This window comes from Cebus imitator, unplaced genomic scaffold (assembly GCF_001604975.1).
Source record: "Cebus imitator isolate Cc_AM_T3 unplaced genomic scaffold, Cebus_imitator-1.0 Scaffold322, whole genome shotgun sequence".
Classification (NCBI taxonomy): domain Eukaryota; kingdom Metazoa; phylum Chordata; class Mammalia; order Primates; family Cebidae; genus Cebus; species Cebus imitator.
Window position 1 is genome coordinate 2,191,205 of NW_016107637.1, and position 23,050 is coordinate 2,214,254.

Below are 23,050 nucleotides of genomic sequence, written 5' to 3' on the forward strand. Positions count from 1 at the left end.
GGAGTTTCACTCTCGTTACCCTGGCTGGAGTGTAGTGGCGCCATCTCGGCTCACTGCAGCATCCCAGCACTTTGGGAGGCCAAGGCAGACATGAGTTTGAGACCACCCTGGCCAACGTGGTAAAACCCGTCTCTACTAAAGATATAAGATAAATTAGTAGCCAGGCATGGTGGTGCGTGTCTGTAGTAGCAGCTGCTTGTCGGGGGGCTGAGACACAAAAATCACTTAAACCCAGTGGCAGAGGTTACAGTGAGCTGAGATTACACCACTGGACTCCAGCCTGGGCACGAAGCAAGACTGTCTTAAAGAAAAAAAAAAAAGAATGTGTATCCTATGGTTGTGGGACATGCTGTTTCGTAATTGTCAACTAGAATAAATTGGTTGATTGTATTCAAATCCATACAGATTATTTTTTGCTCTGTTGGTTAGTAAGAGAGGATTATTAAAATCTACTAATATAATTGTAGATTTGTCTGGTTTTTCTTTCAGTCAGAACAAAATGTAACTACTTGTTTCTTGTGCTTTAAATCTCATTTATTAGGTGAATATGTATTTTAGATTGTTAGGCCTATGGTAAATTTAGCATTTTATCATTACAAAATTTTTGTTGTTGTTAATATTCTCTCTTTGTATCTTCTTTTTCTCATACTTAATGTAGACTCCGACTTTCTTATGATTAGCCTTCACAGAGTTTGGGGTTTTTTCCCGCTCTTTTTGTTTTGTTTTTTTGTTTTGATAACAGGATCTCACTCTTCCCCAGGCTGGAGTGCAGTGGTATGATCTGGGCTTACTGTAACCTCTGCCCCCCAGGATCAAGTGATCTTCCCACCTCAACCTCCCAAATAGCTAGGACCACAGGCATGCGCCACCACGCCTGGCTATTTTTTTTGTATTTTTAGGAGAGACAGCGTCTCACCATGTTGCCCAGGCTGGTCTTGAACTCCTGAGCTCAAGCAGTCTGCCTACCTCGGCCTACCTAAGTGCTGGAATTACAGATATGAGCTACCACACCCAGCCCACTCTTGGTCTTTACATTTAAAATATGTCTCTTGTAAGCAGCATAGCAGTAGATCTTGTTTTAATTTATTCTGATAACCTTAGTCTTTTAATTGTAGTGTTTATTCTAACTTATTCTAGTTGACAATTACGAGACAGCATCTCCCACAACCATAGGATACACTTTCTTTTTTTTTTTTTTTTTCAAGACAGCCTTGCTTCGTGCCCAGGCTGGAAGTTTATTTATATTTATTGTCGATAATTGTTGGGGTTAGGTCTCTGATCTTGTTTTCTGTTTGTCCCTTCTGTGTTTTGTTCCTTTTTTTCTCCTTTCCTGCTCTACTTTTAGAGGCAAATTCCAGCATCTCTGTCATCTATGTATCTGTTTCATTTGCAGTCTTTGCTAGTTATCGGTCATATCTTCCTGCTCCTTGGTATGTCTAGTACTTTTAGACTGTGTAGTGGACATTGTGGATGATAATGTTGTTGAATATGGGTTTTATTGTCCTTTGTTAGTGTGTTTTGTTCTGGCAGGCACTTAATTACTCAGATCAGTTTGATTCTCTCAAGGCTTGTTTTTAAACTTTCTTAGGGCATATCTTGAGAAGCCTTGTTCCTTAGATGTGGCATTTTTTGGGGTGTCAGTTTAATTCCTGGGGTGTTCAGCAAGATCTTAACTCTGGCTGATCAGAACTTCTGTGTCTCTAGCTCTGTGCCACCTCCAGAATCTGTTCCTTCCACAATTCCTTAGTAGTCCTGCATGCTTAGGTACAGCTCCAGTAAGCCCTAGGAAGTGTTGGTGATGTGGTGGTTGTGTGTGGTCACACAGGGATATACTCTCCATTTTAATGGTGTGAACATAACATTATGGCATAAAATGGTTGTCCCATAGTGACTGTGTATTTCACACTTTAAACATTATCTCTCATCTTCTGAGTCGTCTGAGGATTAAGTTCAGTATGGAAACCTGGTAAGTGCCACATCCAACATTCTTAATGTAAATGGGTCCAAATCATAACTTCAAGACCAACTTTTCCAAAATATTTTTGCTGTATTTTAAAAAGAGTTACATTTATACAAATTACTGTAGACAGTAATTTGCTGTCCATCTGTCACCAAGTTAAAATATCTAAGGGTTTTTATGTTGATTACCATGTAGTTTTTTTGGCATTTTTCAAAATTATATATATGTCTATAGCATAAAATTTCAGTGTGATCCTGGTATGAGCAAGGATAACAATTACTATATTTATTCTTCCTGAACTACGGTAAGAGGAAGAATAGAAAAGGACATGCTTATTGTACTGGGCACTGTGCTGGGTGCTTTGCAAACATGAACTTGCTTCATCTCACTTTTAATAATCCTGTGAGGTGGCTGCCATATGTCTTTTATAACAAGGAGTAAAATATTCTGAACCACTTTTCCTGCCTATCCAGGAAATTATTCAAGATGACACATATTGGAAAGTGACAGACTTTTACTTAAAATCTACCTATGATTGACTCCAAACCTGTATTTTTTTCTACTGCACCTTTTTGTTTGTGATATAGCTGGATTCAAAATATGGTGGGGAAATACCTGAGACCCTGTTTCCATGTGTGGGTCAAGTTACTTCCCCATACAGAAAATTTATAGAACAGATAACCTGGAGAGTGAGCCTAATTTCCCAGGAGTATTTTTGTCAAAGAATTTATTGCTTATACCTTTCTAGAAACACACCCTTGTATGCTATAAGCTTTTCCTGTGGTCTGATTGGACTGTGGCTCTTCACGTGAAGTACTAATTCAGCCAAGCAGTTTTTGTAAGACCCATAAAGTAGTCAGCTTTTCTGGCTAGAAAAATGTATGTTGGCCTATGTGAAAGAGGCCAGCATAATTATTTTTCTTTTTTTTTTTTCTTTTTTTTTTTGAGACAGAGTCTTACACTGTCGCTCAGGCTACAGTGCAGTGGCATGATCTCAGCTCAGTGCAATCTCCGCCTCCTGGGTTCAAGTAATTCTCCTGCCTCAGCCTCCCAAGTAGCTGGGACTGCAGGTGTGCACCACCACGCCCAGCTAATTTTTAGTAGAAACAGGGTTTCACCATGTTGGCCAGGATACTCTCAATCTCCTGACCTCATGATCCTCCTGCCTCGGCCTCCCAAAGTGCTGGGATTACAGGTGTCAGCCACTGCGCTCAGCATAAATATTTTTCTTAAACATGATTTTTAAAAGTAATCTTGGCCAGCTGCAGTGGCTCACACATGCAATACTAGCACTTTAGGAGGCTGAGGCAGGAGGATTGCTTGAGCCAAGGAGTTTGAGACCAGTGTGGGCGACACAGTGAGACTCCATCTCTACAAAGCATTTAAAAATTAGCTGAGTGTGGTGGCACATGCCTGTAGTCCCAGCTACTCGGGAGGCTGAGGTAGGAAGATTCCTTAAGCTCAGGAGGCCAAGACTGCAGTGAGCCGTGATTGCATCAGTGTATTCCAGTTTGGGCGACAGAGTGAGGCCCTGTTTCAAAAAAAATAATAATTAAGATCACTTTCTTTTTTAAAAAAATATTTTTCTTAAATTATGTAGCAAAGAAAGGTTTGATGTGTAATGTTCTGAGTTTTTTTAATTTTCAAAACAAGAACAAAGGATAGTGTAACCAACACCTTTGTTTTCATTAGAATTCATGCCTATTGATATTTATCATATTTCTTTCATAGTTTTTTTTTCTTTCCATTTTTTTAAGTAGACTTAAATTAACCTCACCCTCCGCCTTCCGGGTTCAAACGATTCTCCTGCCTCAGCCTCCTGAGATTACAGGCATGCACCACCGTGCCTGGCTAATTTTATGTTTTTAGTAGAGTCTGGGTTTCTCCATGTTGGTCAGGCTGGTCTCAAACTCCCTATGTCATGTGATCTGCCTGCTCAGCCTCCCAAAGTGCTGGGATTACAGGTATGAGCCACCACGCCCGGCCTAAGCCTTAACTTTCTGAGTAGATGAAGCTACAAGTCGGTGCAAGTAAGGAGACTATGTTGAGAACAGTTTTAGATTTACAGAAAAATTGAAAGATGGTACAATAGGGTTCTGTATCTCCTCCCCACCGCCCACACACTTTCCTAGTGTTAGCCTGTCACATTTCTTTTGTTGTATTTGTTACAAGTAGTGAACCAATATTGATATCTGTGATTAACTGAAGTCCATCCTTTAATCACGTTTTCTTAATTTTTCCCTAATGTCCTTCTCTTTTAGGATCTCATCCACTATACCACATTACTTTTAATCATCATGTCTCTTTAAGCGCTTATTGGCTATGTTTTCTCGGACTTTCCTTAGTTTTTAATGACCTTGACAGTTTTCAGGAAAACTGGTCAGGTGTACTATAGGATGCCCCTCTGTACAGATTTGTCTGATGTTTTCCACATGGTGAGATGGGGTGTATGGGCTTTTGAAAGGAAGATCGTAGCAGCCAACGGCCATTTTTACCACATCTAATTGAGGGCGAATCCTGTCGGTGTGACTTAGCACTATGGTTGATGCAGCCCACAGCCACCTGGCTGAAGTGGTGCCTCTCGGGTTTCTCCACTATAACGTTCGCTTCACTCCTCCATGCCATCCGCTTTGGAAGGAGTCACTTTGTTTAAGGGTAGGAAGTTTATACTCTACCTTAATGCAGAGTATCTACATAATTTATTTGGACTTTTTCAGTGTATGAGATCCGTCTCTTCATAGTTTTTTACTAAATGAAATCAATTTGTAAAAATCAAGGAATCTTTCACATGATACATATTCATCTTGTCTTTTTTGTTGGTTTTTTTTTGAGACAGGGTCTGGTTCTGTCACCCAGACGGGAGTGAAATGGTGTTATCTCAGCTCACTGCAACTTCTGCCTGCAGGGCACAAGCAGTCCTCCCATCTCAGCCTCCCGAGTAGCTGGGGCTACAGGAGGACGGCACTGCACCCGGCTGTTTTCTGGAGAGATGGGATTTTGCCATGTTGGCCTAGGCTGGTTTCAAACTCCTGAGCTCAAGCAATCCACCACGCTTGGCCTCATCTTGCTTTTTTAAGAACAGTATTAAAATTCATGCACATAAATTTGATTCATTTATTCTAACCTGTTCATATGACTAAATTCTTATTTTTTTTTCTTTTACAGTTTTCTCTATTGTATATGCTTTTGAAGATACACAGTGACATTTTAATGAAAACTTTGTCTCTTATAAGAGGTTTAAATGGTGTGGCTGAATCTCAGAAACAAGAGATTTGTCTTAGTGATTTAAAAAGTAAAGACAAAGTTACTCACAAATTAGGTTTCCTTCCGGCATCTTTAATCATCTTTGATTTACTTGATAAAAAATGCATCCTTTTTTGTTGTTGGAAGAGGACTGAGCCCTGTTTCTCAGTGCTCTACTAAGGCAAGTGTCCAGAGCCCTTGAGACACTCAGGGCTAGGAATTGAATGTCAGTAACATTACCTTGTCAGGAAGTGTAAATGCTTATCAACTGATTTAAATTCTAAGGCCTTACTTCCATAGATACACATCTGTGCAATTATTACATATTTTTGGATAAGAATGTGGCAATGTGGTTTGTGGCTTTCAAAAAATGGCACATGGTCTAAAGTAATGTGATTGCAGGGATTGCTTTTTTATTTACTAAGTAAAAACTTAATTCTCTTAGCAGTTAGTCGTGTTATTCATTTCATGTTTTTCTGCCAAGTAATGAAGAATGAACTGGAAAACAAGCCAGCTGAAATCCTTCCTAGAACAAAGCAAGAGATAGATAATACTGAGAAATGTCAACTTTAGACATTGTCTTGCAATCATTGACTTTATAAATTATTGCAGTAAGGATGCATGCCTATTTTCAGTATTGTAAAAAGTCTGTTCATTGTCTAGAGTCCTGTCTGATGCTGGAGATTTTCTGTGCTCTATTTTTGGAAAGAGATCTTAAAGGCACCTCAAGATTGCACAGTGCTTTGTGGTTTTCAGAGCATTTTCTCATGTGCGATCCCATTTAAATCAGAAACAGGAAGTTAGAGCAGTCCTGTGTGAATGGCAAATAGGCGTGTATGTATCAGCAATGAATGGGCAGACTGATGAGGCACAGGGAGTGATGGGAGCATAGAGACAGGGGACAGTCCAAGTAGGGGATGGAGTGTGTTTTCCCTAAAAACCTGGCACATTTTACTTAGAGAGTTATTGTAGAATGGGAGGCACTGGCCTTCTTGGCAGTTGGAGTCTCCAAGTTGTCCAGTGTGGTTCATCCTGGGTGTGCTGAATGAGGCTCACCATGTGGGCTCAGTGAGGCAAAGGTGTGTGAGGATGGGAGTGGCCAGAGGTGGGAGGCTGTCACTTTTGGCTTGAGTCTCTCAGGATTTAAGTGGAGAGATCAGAGCAGCATTTGTTCTGTCGACGTTATGAGTGACGTTCTTCTGAGACAGTGCTTGCCATTTGTGACTAACCATCAGTCTGAATAACCAGCTCTCTCCTGAGCTTTCCAGTTTCCGTGTTCATTTTAATTTACCCTTTAGCTCTGTCAGTTAACCTGCAGCCAGATGACTTCACATCCAGCCATTTTTTTGCGGACATTTCTGTTTGATTAGAGATAGATTTTTGAAACTGCAAGATTCATGGCTCTCCAGGCCCCTCTCAGAGGTGTTTTACCCCATTTCTGTTTGTGACGAGGTTGCAGAGCTACAGCCGTTACTGTTTGGCCATTACCGTGTTCACCTTTGCAGGCCCAGCTCTTGACCCCCTTATTGGCCCCCCGGTCAGGACCCCTCTCCCTCTTCAAATTCCATTTAACAGTCTATGTTGGTGACACCTGTTAACAGCACATGTCTGATTTCCTTGTGGCTTGTGTCTCTTACCTTTGGCTTGGGGGAACATGGCCCTCTGTGCGTTGCTACCGCACAGTACCTTCCTCCTGGAAGACCTTAACACGCTTCGCATTTCTAGATGAGTGTGTTTGTTGCCACAGCCTTTTCAACTTCCAGTGTCCTAAAGATAAGAGCATCACTGCTGAAGAGAGCCAGGGACAAGTGGTGATATGATAGCTGCTGAGCGGTCTCCTTCCTGGAAAGGTCTGCTGCTCAAATAGGCACTGTCCGACTAGAAGTGTGCCTTGTCATGGAAACTTGGGAACTAAATGCATTCAGGTCCATTCCTCATGCTCCAGTCTGTTGCTTGCTGCTCTCCAAAGCTCAGGCCAGGTAGATGAGGATAAAGGGGCATCCCTCACTGCCTGAACTTTGAACCAAAGAGTTTAAAACAGCAGGGATCATTGTACCTTTGTGGTACCAAGAGCCAACCATGGGATTTCTGAGGAGGAAAACCGTAAGCTGTTAGTCCACTCGTGGCTTTTTCTATCCTGAATAGGTGTCAACCTCGTTTGTTTCTGTTTTCTTTCCTCTGGCCATCCCTGCAGAGGGGTGGTCCTGTGCTGAGGCTCATTGAAACTGTTATCTGGCCACATATATAAGGCATTAGAGCAAAGCCTGGCAGGTTACAGCCACATTGTAACCAGGACAAGTTTGATTTCGTTTACCGCTTAGCGGTAATCTCTACGACTATCAGTTTTATCTACCTAATTTCATTCAGTGTTTAATGACAGTTTATTATTTTTTTTTCTTGAGACGGAGTCTCGCGCTGTTGCACGGGCTGGAGTGCAATGGCACAGTCTTGGCTCACTTCAACCTCTGCCTCCCAGGTTCAGGCGATTCTCCTGCCTCAGCCTCCTGAGTAGCTGGGATTATAGGCTGCCATTCCCACGCCCAGCTAATTTTTTGTATTTTTAATAGAGATGGGTTTTACTATGTTGGCTAGGATGGTCTGGAACTCCTGACCTCATGATCCACCTGCCTCAGCCTTACAAAGTGCTGGGATTTACAGGTGTGAGCTACTGCTTCCGGCAACAGTTTAATATTTTAAATACAAGTTGTGCAACCTAACAGGGTTGTCTCGTCGGTATCGGCAGTCAGAATGTTTGAGTAAAGAACGACTTTAAAAAACTGCTTTTCCTCCTTCTCATAAACTAATGCATTGTATAGAGATTTTGAGTCATATAAAACATATTATGAAAGAAGGTTGGGCACAGTGGATCACCAGGTCAAGAGATTGAGACCTCCTGGCCAACATGGTGAAATCCCATCTCTACTAAAAATACAAAAATTATCCAGGCATAGTGGTGCACGCCTGTAGTCCCAGCTACTCGGGAGCCTGAGGCAGGAGAATTGCTTGATCCTGGGAGGCACAAGTTGCTGTGAGCCAGGATCGTGCCATTGCGCTCCAGTCTGGCAACAGAACAAGACTGTCTCAAAAAAAAAAAAAAAGTATTAAGAACATTTGCCTACAAGCCCTCCAGAGTAATCACTATAAAATATTTTGGTGTTCTGTCCTCCTTGCTGTGTAAAGGTGTGTGTTTTATGGCGATTATACATTTGTGCCCTTTTTTTCTTTTTGTAACTTAAAAGGAGCGTTTTCCCTGTCAGTAATCAGAGTGACCTCTGTGGTACCAGCGGTCCCTTATGTTGACCTCTCCCAGGTGCTTCTCATGCATTCTCTCAGAACAAGGCACAGAGACAGCAGTGCACTGAGCCAGCTCCCTGCTCCCTCAGCACACTTCCCTGTTTTGTCTCTCCTCACTGACATTACCAATCAGGAAGGACAACTATATTTAAGAGGACTTTACTTTGCCAATTATGCTTTTGTTAGGACTTTTTACACCTCAGCTTTTGGTAAGAGGTAGAGGCACATAGCTTTGTTAACAATCTTATCTTTGAGTGTGCTTTACACTTTTAGATTTATGGCATTTAATAAGCTGAGCAAATCTTCCTTTAACTTCTGCAGTCCTCTTGTCACTGAGGTCCAGGAGGTTTTCCATGAGGAGATGACATAGAACCCTGAGGCATCCTTACATCGCCTCCCAGGGCTCATCCCTCTAGCTGTTCTTCCTGCTCCCACAGTAGAGCTGACGGCCTGTCTGGTTTAAGAATGCATTCTGTTTTCCTGCCCCAAAGTAGCGGGGGAACACAGTCCTCTGAAATGTCAGCTTTCATTCTCCTTTAAGTTTACTAGAAATAGTAGGGCTGTCTGTCTTAAAGCCTTCTTTTGTGAGTTCTTTCTCATCTTTATTTCTCCTTTTCTCTGAACACTTGCGTTACCTATACTCATTAACGGCTTCCTTTATTGCTGCCTCCTTTACTTTGCATTCTTGGTGTCACTTTGCATCAGTGAGTGGATCGTAGATTCATGGAAAAAGGTGCTTCTCTGTCTTGCATGAGTGCTGTATGTGAAGGGTCTGGGGAAAACACCTGCTTTGTCAGGTGACTTATTGAGTCCCTCTGTCCCACTGTGCCATAGCTGGATTGCAATGTAAATTAACTTTGTCTTTATAAAGACTGGCTCTCTCTTTTTTTTTTTTTTTTTTTTTTGAGACAGAGTCTTGCTCTGTCATCCAGGCTTAGAGTGCAGTGGTGCAGTCTTGAATGCAACCTCCATGTCCTGGGGTTCACGTGATTCTCCCACCTTAGCCCCCTGAGTAGCTGGAACTACAGGTGCATCCCACCATGCCTGGCTAATTTTTGTATTTTTAGTAGAGACGGGTTTTGCCATGTTGGCCAGGCTGGTCTTAAACTCCTGACCTCAGGAGATCCACCCACCTTGGCCTCCCAAACTGCTGGGATTACAGGCATGAGCCACTGTGCTTGGCCAAGATTCAGTCTTTATAGAATAAAATCATTCTCATATTTTTTGTCACGTTTTCCTCTTTTCTTCTCTTTTTCCATTGTCCCTGTGAAATTGGCTTGGCTTGGCTTGAAAAGAATACTCAATCCTGAAGAAGCTACTCTTCTACCTTAAAAAAAAAAAAAAAAAAATTAAGACTTAAAAGAATTAGGGGAAACAATGCATTTAAGTTTTGTTGCCCTTTTCTTGGATCATTTTGCCTCAGATCAGCTGTTCTTTGTGTAAAATACTCTGGGAAGTGGTGTTCAAGGTGCGGGGCTATGGAAGCCTGGTCTCTGGGGAATAGGGATGGCAGGACTTGCTCTGCGAGCTCCCCAGTCTCCTGGAAAGGGCACTGGCCATCCACTCTGGGCCCCTCAGGGAGCATTGCTATGGTGAGGGCCTCCCGGTTTAGGGGTTGACAGTTAACTCTGCGGACTCAGAACCCTCAGTTGTCACTCACTGCTTCGTCTCCCAGGAGTGCAGGCTTCTTGTGAATCAAGCACTGATGGTTTGAAATCAAAAATGTCATCAGATTTTTAGAGTTAGAAAGAACTTTAAAGATCACCTAATAATAATCTGAATGCCTCCTATCTTACAGCTAAGGAAAATGAAGGGACCAAGAAGTTTGTCCCAGTTATACGGCTGATTAGGGGCAGAAACAGGATTAGAAAGAGTTTGTTTCTCCAGTGACCTTGGCTCATTGTTTTTGCTTATGTATTAATGCAGACTGCTCCCTGGGGAGCCAGCATCTCTTAACTGTGGGTACCTGCCAAGGTGTACTAATAGTATTAGGGTGCTGGTTTCACTGCTAGAAGTTTTTGGAGCAGTTGGGTGACTAACAGTGAGGATGCAGGCCTGCATTTCCACTCTCCTTCTAAGTCACATCATTCTGGTCATGGCTCTGTGTGTGTGTGTGTGTGCGCGTGTGCGTGTGTGCATGCATGTGTGCATGTGTGCATGTACGTGTATGTACAGTGGTTCAATTATGGATCACTACATCCTCGACCTCCTGGGTTCAAATAATCCTCCCAGCTCAGCCTACCGAATAGCTAAGACTACAAGCACTCACCATCACACCTGGCTAATTATTTTTTGTAGAGATAGGGTTCTCGCTTTGTTCCCCAGGTTAGCCTCAAACTCCTGGCCTCAAGCAATCCGCATGCCTTGGAGGATGTTATCCCAAGAAGATGAGGAATGCTTCTTAAAAGACATTATCCAAGTGAAATACAGTGAGAGCTGCTAAATACTTCGTTACCAGTCTTCCAGTTAGGACTTACCCTTCCAGGGCAAATGTTCAGACCTGGGGGATGTGTATTTTCCTGAATTCATTCCAAGTTGGTGGCACATAAGAGTTTAATTGAGGGGGAAAGTGGGCTGCTCACCTGCCCAGGTGCTTTAGCCCCACTCTCCCGCCCCAGGCGCACCCTGGACAGCCAAGTGCTGTCTATGGCACTGTAACCAGTGGCGTGTTGTTTCTCCCTACTCTCTGTTTGCCAAGTTGATATACTGGAAGGATTCCAGGAGCAAGCGAGTGATAGCAGACAACTGAATGCAGTCATGTCTTTCCATGAAAACTGCTTTTCTTGGCTTTCTTCCAACAATGGTAGGTTGCCAAGAGAAAATGCTTTTGGCTTTACAAGTGATCTGGCCATAGTCTGGGTTAGTTCTGGTTCTTTATGTCATTGAAAACAATAAATATTTCTGGCTATTAAATTATTTAGCAAACTTTGCCCTTGACGTACTGAAGTGTGTTGTTTTTTACACCTTCTATGAATTTGTGGTTTTAAGTGTATACTAGCTTGTGGAGAAAGATGCTAAAAACTCCAGCTTAAAAAATATGTCCGGTTAGGCTGAAGCCACATCAAATGGAAGTTTGTTGCTGTGTCGTGGTGGCATATGAGTGATAGTTGCATCAGTTTTGTTGTTGTTGTTGTTGTGGGAGTGTTCTTTCGTGTTCAGTTCTTCTATGTTTTGGTTTAAATTTCAACCCAAGAATGTTAGGCTAGGGTATTTTGATCATATGTCGTTATTGCTTGTGGTATATTTTAAGTTTCAGATAAACATCCTGAATTTATTGTTTTTAAAGCTGCAATACAATGTAGAATGAAAACTGGAAACGCTGTGATTTACTAGGACAATTGAAAAATAATTGCCTCTTCAGAGTATTTCTACAAATAGCAAATGTACAAGATTGTTGTTGTCACAAGTGTTTCTCTGAAAATGTCTCATAATCAAATGCCAATAATTCCAGCTGGCCTTTCCCTACCATCCTACATGTTGGAACCAATCTCCACCATCACACGTTCTCTGAAAAGCGTTCCTTTATTTCATTACTGCTTAAGCGTGGTCAGAGAGAAATCGTATGTAGTGTAGAAAGATTCTTCCTAAAGCTGTCTCTCATCTCCTCACTCCTGGTACTCACTGTGCCAGCTGCTCATCTTAGTGCTTCACATATATGAACTTGTTTAAATCTCACACAACCCTTAGAGTAGGGACTGTGATGTCCACTTTCTAGACAATAAAATCAAGGTGCAAAGAGGTTGAAGTAAATCCCTAGCAAGTGGCAGAGCCACCATTCAGATATCCCCAGAGCCCACATAGTTGACCACAGTGGCATACTGCCTCTATGAATGAAATTGTATTTTTGGCTGTGTTCCAGTTAGAAAAACTTCGTTTTTTAAAAAGAGGCATTGAGCTGCCTTTGGCCTATGGGCTGCACTTTGCCACCCTATTTTTATAGACAGATCCCCTCTCTGTCCCAGGTATTGGCGTGAGGCTGGTGAGCTTGAAGGAGACAGAGTTCCGTTAAGCAGGGAGGTGATAAGCCTCCATGCAAGGGTGAAGTCTCTAGCAGTGGCTTTGGGGAGCTTCTGCTGACTTCTCAGGCTGATTTGGTGTGTCCCTGCGCTTTTGGGGGACCCTTTCCTCACCTTTGAAGTGGTAGATTTTAACTAGATAGCCTTTTCCACTTGTCTTTGCAAAGTGTATTACTGAACATTATATTTTGGTTCCTTTTTGTGTGTTTCTGACCAGAATCAGTGACCCCCACCCCCACAAAGCCCACTTCCTGACTGCTTTACTGTGTAGTGTGGCTTGAGACGTGTTTTGAGGTGTGAGGAAAACTGCTGAAGTAGTCAGCTGCTGCAAAAACAGCCTGAGTGGGCGCCTGTTTTTGTAGCATCTGACTAAACGGTGGCTCACACCTGTAATTCCAGCACTTTGGAAGGCCGAGGAAAGCGGATCACTTGAAGTCAGGAGTTTGAGACCACCAGCCTGGCCAACATGGTGAAACCTTGTCTCTACTAAAAATACAAAAATTAACCAGGCATAGTGGCACGCACCTGTAGTCCCAGCTATTCAGGAGGCTGAGGTGGGAAAATTGCTTGAACCAGGGAGGCAGGGGTTGCAGTGAGCTAGGAGCACTACACTCCAGCCTGGGGGATAGAGTGAGACTCTGTCTAAAAAAAAAAAAAAAAAGAACCCAAACATCAAACTCGGCACTTGTTGCCACCGAGAGTTTCTGATGGCCTGAGCAACTCTAGGTCAAGTCCTGTGTGGCAACGCATTTCTGGCTGTCCTCCCCAACCCCTCATCGATCACTTGGTGGCCCTGTCAGGTGCGTGGCTCATAAGTGGGTATGGGCAACCCCTTCTGGTGAGTGTGCACTTCCAAATGACATTTGGTGATGAAAGCTGGGGGAGTGGTTGTTTTTATGAGTGGTTGATGTCTCTGGAATTGGACTATCTACTTGCAAAGGCTCCCACATGTGGCTCAGGGTTGTGTGAGATCAGGAACCAGCTTGCCCTTCCCTGAAAATGGGGGGCATGGAGGGAGTTTCCTTCCCCCAAAGGCAGGTGTTATTAATCTTTAGGAGATCTTAGGGTGTCCCTCAAAAATGAACATCACACAAAATTGTGGACAATTGCCCACTTAAATCTTCCCTCCCCTGCCCCCATGGACTACCTGGCTCATTGCCTCGTCCCATGGAGTTTGGCCTGTGGATGGCGGGAAAGGGGCTGTAATTTGTGTTGGCCTTAAGTGCAGAGAACATGTTTCTCTGACCTTGTTCGACAATGGAGCAAGAAAATGGGTGTTTGGCTTTCTACTATTGTAGAAAACCTGTTCTGGGGAGAAACTTGTATTTTGATGATTTCTTCTATAACCTTTCAGTCTAAACTCCTTTTCAGTACTAGGAGTTTTTCTGGTGATATTGATGGACTTGACCTAACTTTTCTCTCTCCTTAAACCCCTTAATTACTTCTTGGATTTCTGTTTACTACCTTATTTACGAGACTAGATCTCACTTGACAAGGGGAGTTAGGTGAGTAGTAGAGGTATTCTCCTGGTTAGTGAGCAGAGAGAAATTTTCTGTTCTTTGTGAGCCTGGAGCTTGTTTTCTTATTAACGTTTTGGTAGCTGTCATATAATCACAAGTAGAAAATGATAGTATTTGTTCCACACACTGAGGTAAACAGAGGACGCTGTTGGCAGCCAGAGGTGACCATGGAGGCTGATGGGTCTATAATTCAGTGTGCAAGTAGAAAGCTCTTGGGTTAGGGCATGACAGATAATCCTCTAGAGCTGTGTTGTACTTTGTACTTTCCATGGTACCTGTGTATGCTGGAGTAGATGGACAGTCACAATCTATCTTTTCCCTCTTCTGTCGTTGTTGATGGTTACTCACCTACTTGCCAGACAGCTTAGGGCCACAGCAGCAGGATTTGTTGGATGGGCAGGACTCAGCACCAGGATTTGCTGCAGGTGCCTTTTTGTATTGTTCTCCGGTTTTGAGAGGAGCTTAAAGAGGAATTTCCTCATTAGAGCTCACACTGCAGTCCCGTTAAGGCTAATCCAGTTTCATCCCCATTCTTTGTTGGTAGCAGTGGCTGGAATTGGAGAAACCTCAGGATAGGCTTCAGTATATTTCTTATCATACACAGGGACTGTGGTTTACATATTTTTACTCTGTGAGTGAAGTGATAGAAAACAGAAGTAGGTTCTCAAACAGTTAATTGATTGATACATTTGGTCACAGTGCTTTTTCATGGGAAACCTGGGAGAGCTGAGAGGCATTATTTAATTTAGTTTCATTATGGAAGTGCTTATTCTTTTTTAGGTACTTAACTGTAGTTAACTTTTCCTATTTTCTGAGATTAAACTTGAATTAAATGCTTAAAGGAGTTCTGTTAGGAAGAAGAGAGCAAAAGAAACTTGTAACATGTATGGACTGTTGTTGAATGAGGCAAAATATATTTTATGGGTTTTAATTTGTTAATAAAAATACTATTAACTGAAATATATTAATTTTACTATTAGCCTATTCTGCTCTGTTCTTAAAAAGAGTATATGAAATACAAAAAAAAATAAAATGAATAAGACTTTGTATTTGCTAGCACAACAGGGTGACTAGTCAAAAATAATTTAATTGTACATTTTGAATGAAAGAGTGTAATTGGATTGTTTATAGCACAAAGGATAAATGCTTGAGGTGATGGAGACCCCATTTACCCTGACATGACATGTGCATGCCTATAAAAAAAAAGATCTTATGTAACCCATAAATACATGTACCTACTATGTACACCCCCAAAATTAAAAATGAAAAAACTTTTTTAAAGATTATATAGAGGTTATCTAGCAGCTTTAAACGAAATAATGAAGAGCCTCCATTGAAAATAAAGCCAAGTTTACTTTTTTTTTTTTTTTTTTTTATTACAGCCTCCCTCTGTCACCCAGGCTAGAGTACAGTGGCAAGATCTCAGCTCATTGCAATTTCTGCCTCCCAGGTTCAAGCAGTTCTCCTGCCTCAACCTGGATTACAAGCACACACCACCATGCCTGGCTAATTTTTGTATTTTTAATAGAGATGGGGTTTCACCATGTTGGTGAGGCTGGTTTCTAACTGCTGACCTCAAGTGACCTGCCCACCTCAACCTCCCAAAGTGCTAGAATTGCACCATGAGCACCCGGCCTACTTAATTATTATCAAGTAACTGTCAGGAAATTAAAATAAATATGTAGATTTTTATTATTTAGAATTATATATCTTGATTTTAGTATTTCATTTGGAGTATTGGTTCTAAAAATTATGTGTTAGTCTAGACTTGGAGACCACAATGCTCAGTTTGATTGATGGAGAATAGATACAGATTAGAAATTTAGAAATCTAGAATCTCTAGAAGCAGATGGTTTTTATCCAGAACCGCAGCCTAGAACTGGTGCATGGCTCTTGAGTTGTGCCAGGAGATGGTTTGATACCAGGAGGTAGCCTTGCCTGGGCAATGAGCAGTGATAGCCTGTGGGAGAACTTACCTCTTTGGCCTGCCTGTTAACTTCCTCTGACAAGGAGAGGCTGGGGCTGGCCCTGGTGCCAGAGATTTGAACCCTAACCTCCTGCATATAGCCTGGGTTTTGTTTGTTTTTGTTGTAGGCTAAGGACGGGATATTTCCTCTGTTATTTATTTATTTTTATTTATTTATTTTTTGAGATGGAGTCTCCCCCTGTTGCCCAAGCTGAAGTGCGATGGCGCGATCTCGGCTGACGGCAACCTCCACCTCCTGGGTTCAAGCAATTCTCCTACCTCAGCCTCTCGAATAGCTGGGATTACAGGCACACACCGCCACTCCCGGCTAATTTTTGTATTTTTAGTAGAGACAGGGTTTCGCCTCATTGACCAGGATGGTCTTGATCTCTTGACCTCATGATCCGCCCACCTCGGCCTCCCAAAACCCTGGGGTTACAGGCATGAGCCACTGCGCCTGGCCATTTTCCCCTATTTTTAAGAATTGTATAGATCCCTATGAGCTGCACATTCCTTACATGCTGTTCATGATCTTTGACTTGACATTTTTTTTTACCTTGTGAGCATCAAGGTAAAAACTTGAGACTGTTTCCTTCACTGTGTTACCTGATGGCCAAGAAGAAAAGGTGCAAACATGTTTCCTGATGAAATCTGTCAGAACACTTCAAAACACTGGATTACCCTTTGAAATTGACCAGTTATGGCCAGGCACAGTGGCTCACACCTTTAATCCCAGCGCTTTGGGAGGCTTGAGACTTAATGGATCACTTGAGGCCAGGAGTTCGAGGCCAGCCTGACCAACATGGCAAAACTCTTCTCTACTGAAAAACACAAAAGTTTGCTGGGTGTTTTGGCCCATGCGTGTAATCCCAACTACTTGGGAGGCTGAAACGCAAGAATTGCTTGAATCCGGGAGGTGGAGGTTACAGTGAGTTGAGATTGTGCCACTACACTCCAGCCTAGGCAACAGAATGAGATTGTCTCAAAAACAAAAACACAAAAATCCCAAATTGACCAGTTAGAAAAGGGCCCCAGAGTATAGCCAGGCAAGTATTACCCACCTGACCACACACATCTACCTCATGTTCCCCCTAGCAAGGCTATCTTAGGAAAATAGTCAAAAATGTCTAGGAAGTTTTGGAAATTAAATTTCTGAAGCAAGTCAGGTGAACTTTGAGATCCATGGGACCCCTTTCAGAGTGCTCTGGCCTCTTGGTACTTAAGTCCCCTCTTCTCTGGAGCCATGGTGCCTGGGCATTTGGAGTGGGAGGAAGATGGTTACCTGTACCCTTCCCCACCCCATTAACCTCCCACACAATTTGGTTTGTCAGTACTGGGCCTAATTAATTAGAAACTTTAAAAAGATGTTGATTTTTGTCTGTCTGTTTGTCAAATTGAGGTGTGAGCTCCGTGACAAGTGGGAAATACGTCTACACAGCCTCAGAACTGGGCTTGGCTCATGGCAGGTACTTAGTGAATAACCGTTGTCTTCAAGGACGGATTGATCGAAGGAAAATGAATGCATGTGTTCTGTCATATTTTGTCCAAAGTGAGAAATTTAGGAACTGGAGAAAAAAAAAACCATGTATTTTTTGTTGTTGTTCTAGTTCTTGTATTCAGATTCTAGGCTTCTAAGAACAGTGTTTCAGCATTTTGATTATATCTAATAAGACAAATTCTGAGAGTGGTAATTGCTCCATGGAATTAATTTAGTGTAGTCATTTCTGAAAATATAAATTCCTGCTTCAATTAAGTTTCAGATGACAATTGAAGGAACCCTCTTGCAAATCAGAAATGCCCTTAGCATCCGGGCGCAGTGGCTCACGCCTGTAATCCCAGCACTTTGGGAGGCTGAGGCGGGTGGATTACGAGGTCAAGAGATCGAGACCATCCTGGTCAACATGGTGAAACCCCGTCTCTACTAAAAATACAAAAACATTAGCTGGGCATGGTGGTGCATGCCTGTAATCCCAGCTACTCAGGAGGTTGAGGCAGGAGACTTGCCTGAACCCAGGAGGCGGAGGTTGCGGTGAGCTGAGATCATGCCATTGCACTCCAGCCTGGGTAACGAGCAAAACTCGTCTCAAAAAAAAAAAAAATGCCCTTAGTATTTATTGAGCTACCATCTCACCTTGATTAAGTCATTTGAGCTTGAAATTGAGTCTGGTTTGTGGACTTGATGAAGAATTAGTGTCTCAATTCACTTAAGTAGAGCACCTAGTGGAGGCTTGAAGGTGATTGCTTTCAAAAAGGTGAGAAATGTCACCTGTGAGGACTACATGTGGAAGGAAATCACCTGTGTATGAAATGCACAGAACTAGAGATTTCTGGATGTACTCCTTTGGTTTTTATTTGTGTTTTTGTACAGGCGTTTGAGCAGAAAGGGTCAGTTGTGTTGAGTGTTGATTTGTTTGTAGCCTAGACTTTTAGAGCTGAAAGAAATAATGCAATCCATCTTGTTCAAGACACTCATCTTACAGGTGAGGAGGTTGAAATCCATAGAGGGAATGTAAGTTACCCAGAGTGGACATGCTGGCATGGCAGTTACTGTGTGAGGCTGATGGAGAGAACTGAGCTATGATTTCTTGACTGGAAACTCAACCCTGGAGGTTTTCCCTATTTGGGGACCTTCCCAGTCCATCAGATGGACTGCTACACCAGAAAGGCAGAGTTCACAATAAATAGCAGGTGGAATATTAGAGCTTTGTGAAAAAGCAAAGACAGGCAGCCCAGGCATCCAGTTTCTTAGTCTTTGTTGCTTCACAGGGAGAAAGGTAAGCACTGGGATATTGCCGTGACGATTCCTGAGTTTACCTGTGGAGGCTGGAGCTGGGGGTCATTAGGGAACCTGGCCTACATCTACTGATGGAGAGAATCCCAGTTGGTTGCAGGCCCTCAAGGAAGCATAGCTGAGGGTTCCTCCTTCCTGTTCCTTACTTTGTCTACTGTATGTTTGATTTCAGTCCACTTTAATTTTGTAAAAACTTTATTATGGAAAATTTTAGGCCATGCACAGTGGCTCATGGCTGTAATCCCAGAACTTTGGGAGGCCAAGGCAGGCAGATCACCAGGAGTTTGAGACCAGCCTGGCCAACATGATGAAACTTTGTTTCTACTAAAAATATAAAAATTAGCTGGGCGTGCTGGCACGAGCCCAAAATTGTAGCTACTCTGGAGGCTGAAGCAGGAGAATGGCTTAAAACTGGGAGGCAGAGGTTTCAGTGAGCCAAGATCACACTCCTGCACTCCATCCTGGGCGACAGAGTGAGACACTGTCTCCAAAAAAAAAAAAAAAAAAGTAAATTTTACACATGTACAGTGGTAGAGAGGATACCATAACTTCTGTGTACCAATCGCCTACTGATTGGTTAGTATTAGTTCTTTACCAGGCTCTCTCCATCTAGGGCCTTTTCCTGCCACCTCTTCCTGTCTCAGTGGATTAGAGGTGACTCTTAAGCAACTCAGGAGTTAAGGGTGCTGGCTCTGCCCAGTTGAAAATCTGTTTATAACCTTTTGACTCCCTAAAAGCTTAACTACTACTAATCCCCTGCTGTTGATCGGGGCCTTACCAATAACATATACAGTTGCTTGCCACAAATTTCATGTTTTATGTATTATATACTGTAGTTTTACAGTGAAGTAGGCTAGAGAAAAGAAAATGTTATTAAGAAAACCATAAGGAAGAGAAAATACATGTATCATTCATCACGTGAAAGTGGGTCATCAAGGTCTTCATTCTCGTGGTCTTCACGTTGAGTAGACTCAGGAGGACAAGGAGGGACTAGTCTTGATCTCTTGGGTAGCAGAGGCTGAGGAGGTTATAGGGGAGCAGGAGAGATTGAAAAAAAGTTCCAGTGGACCCACACAGTTCACCCACATGTCGTTCATGGGTCAAATGTATTTTGAAGCAGATCCCAGGTGTTGCATCATTTCATTGCCAATATTGCCACTGTGTGTTTTGAACTATGAAAGCTTAGTTCAAATCTGATGGGGAACCTAACAGAAACTAGATTCTTAAGGAGCAATTAAGGATAAAACTGGAAGAATTCTTCTTGAGAAGCAGCTTTGGAAGATTTTGTTTTCCAAATGACTTTCTTCGGGTGTTGGTGCCATTGCTGGAGCAGGAGGGGTTGAGTGAGGAGAGTGGCTGAGGGTAGGGGAAAAACAGCTCAGCTTCTTAGGGAATGGGGTTTTAGGGTGAGGATAGAGTGACTGCTAGGAGCAGCTTCATGAGCCTTCTTTCTGAAGCATGTGAACCTGATAATGAACCTTGAATTTATCATTGCATGAGTATTTCATAGGAAACCATGTGAGCATTTCCCAGGCCCTTCATTTTGTATGTGACTGCATCACCACAGTTGATATTACCTCTTTTTGTTACAGATGGGAATAACTGGGAACACAAGTCCATTTGGACAGCCCTTTAGTCAAGCTGGAGGGCAGCCAATGGGAGCCACTGGAGTGAACCCCCAGTTAGCCAGCAAACAGAGCATGGTCAACAGTTTGCCCACCTTCCCTACAGACATCAAGAATACTTCAGTCACCAACGTGCCAAATATGGTAAGTTACCCTTGGCTCTCAGTGCTGTGGCTCCCCAGGGGCTGCCGTGGTCTATGGATTTTTATTATGCTCACAGTGAAAATCTATAACTAAAAGTGTGTCAGTAGGTGATAGGAAGAGAACCCGGATTTCTCATGAGTAGCTCTCTAAATGAGTTTAACATTTTCTGTGATGAGCTAGCAACAGGAGAGATAGGTGAGGATGATTCAGCCGCTCCTCCCAGGCTTCCTTTGTTGATGGAGAGAATTCATGTACATGAATCACTTTACCTTTCTCTCCAGAATGATGAGACCCAGAGAGACTGGTTTTTCTTATACTTCCTGTTTGTTAGTGGGTTGATGATATCTTATACTTCCTGTTTGTTAGTGGGTTGATGTTAGAAGCCCATTGATTTGTGTTGCTGTCAGATGAAGGGACATTTATTTTCCAAGGATGATACTGTGTTGATGAGATGCGTATTAATGACCTACACGATCGGTGATTCCACGTCTTTATCCTCTGTCAGGTTTCCCATCTATAAAATAGGAACTATTCTTATCACTTCTGAGCCTGATGAACGAAGATATTAATGAGAAAATATCTCCTTTTGTGCCACGAAATAATAGAATCTCTTTTATTTCAAAACACTGAGGGGAGTGCATTCTTTTGTGTGGCTTCTCTTGCTCACCCCAGCTGCTGCGTGTCTGGTGTGCCCTTGGTGGGTGAAGACCACAAGCAGCCAACTCTCCCCCTGTGCTTGTTGCTGGGAGCCTGACCTTCCCAGCCACCATTCACCTGCTTCTGTAGTAGTGATTTGGGAAGATCGCAAGAAAGAGGATTATGTGTTTAGAAAAGGTTGCTTTTTTACTTCAGTTTTTTTACACTTTTTATTTTGAAGTATTTGTTGTAAGACAGTACAGAGAATTCCTGTATATCCATCATCTCATCCAGCTTCCTCTGATGCATTTTCTATAACTTTGGTCGTTTTTCAAAACTAAGAAACTAACATTGCTTACAGTACTTAGAAGTTTTGAGGCTGTTAGAAAGCAGAGAGAGCCAGATTTGTTTCTCTTCTTGTTTGATAAAATCAGGAAATGGGAATAATGGGGTGTCCTGTCAGGTGCTGGCTCCCAGCTGTATGGTACCTCCATTTAAAAAGGTGGTTGGGGCCATGCACAGTGGCTCACATCTGTAATCCCAGCACTGTGGGAGATTGAGGCAGGTAGATCACGAGGTCAGGAGATCGAGACCATCCTGGCTAACACGGTGAAAACCCGTCTCTACTAAAAGTAGAAAAAAATTAACCAGGCTTGGTGGCATGTTCCTGTAGTCCCAGTTGCTCGGGAGGCTCAGGCAGGAGAATCGCTTGAACCTGGGAGACAGAGGTTGCAGTGAGCCAAGATCGGGCCACTATACTCTAGCCTGGGTGACAGAGTGAGACTCTGTCTCAAAAAAAAAAAAATTCTAGACACAGGTCAGCAAGCTTCAGAGGTAAAAAATGGTTAGGTATGTACAAGTAACAAATCTTGTTTTTAAAACTATGAAAACAACCTAAAGTTCTTATGACTTCTTTATTTCTTCTGACAGTCCCCTATAACTTTCCTTGATCTGCTCCTTTCTTTCCAGTAACTTTTTGTTGCCAGGACTGTCCTGTTCCTGACAGTACAGGTCCAGAACCCAAAACAGAGCCCAGAGGTCCCTGGGTCAGCCCCTCAAGTCCAGGGAGCAGCACTGACCTGTGCAATGCTGGGCTCTGGCACCACACACATCCTGTTCTCTCCTGCGCTTCCTTTTCCAGTCCTCACCGAAAGGACAGTAGTGTGGATTCTGGAGTTGGCTGTCATCAGTTGTGCCTGTTCAGTAACCAGGAGCACATTTTGGCTTCAGAGTGAAAGCATTTGCTTTTTCTAAGACTCCTGTGTTTTATAGTCCGGGAAATACTGACCTAACATTTTCCTCCCTTTTCTCTTTTAAAATATTCTCCTGCCCCACATCCCCATCCCATCTCCTTTATCCACAACTTAGTAACAGAATCTCTTTGCTCTGGGCCCCTCTGTTGCCTCTACTGCTGCTCCAGAGAGCTGAACTTGCCAGATGTGGTGCGCTTGTCAAGGGCAGGTTAGGCTGGGACTGCAAAGAGGCTTTTCTTTCCCTCACCTGCAGCAGGGCTGGAGCCCTTTGGTCTGGAGCAGCCTCCCATTTGCCTCTGCATAGATGGCAGTTCTCTGCTGTGGGCTAGGTGTGCCCCAGAGGATGTTGGACAGCATCCCTGGCACTACCCACTGGGTGCTCACAACCTTCTCCGCTAAGCCATGACAATCAAAAATGGCTCTGGGCACCAACATACATTCCCCAGGGCATATTCACCCCGCATTAAAAACTCCTGCTCTGGGCCGGGTGCGGTGGCTCAAGCCTGTAATCCCAGCACTTTGGGAGGCCGAGGCGGGTGGATCACGAGGTCAAGAGATCGAGACCATCCTGGTCAACATGGTGAAACCCCGTCTCTACTAAA

The 23,050-nt window shown here is 43.0% G+C and overlaps 1 protein-coding gene across 3 annotated transcripts in view; it reads left to right on the forward strand.

Moving 5' to 3' along the window:
* The window catches only part of LOC108286559 (CREB binding protein), a 161,766-nt gene that overhangs the window by 49,345 nt on the left and 89,371 nt on the right, over nt 1-23,050 (forward strand). For all 3 annotated transcript variants that reach the window (XM_017504469.1, XM_017504471.1, XM_017504470.2), the window contains exon 3: nt 20,383-20,559. In XM_017504469.1, coding sequence (XP_017359958.1) covers nt 20,383-20,559 — 177 coding nt within the window. The remainder of the gene's footprint in view (nt 1-20,382; nt 20,560-23,050) is intronic.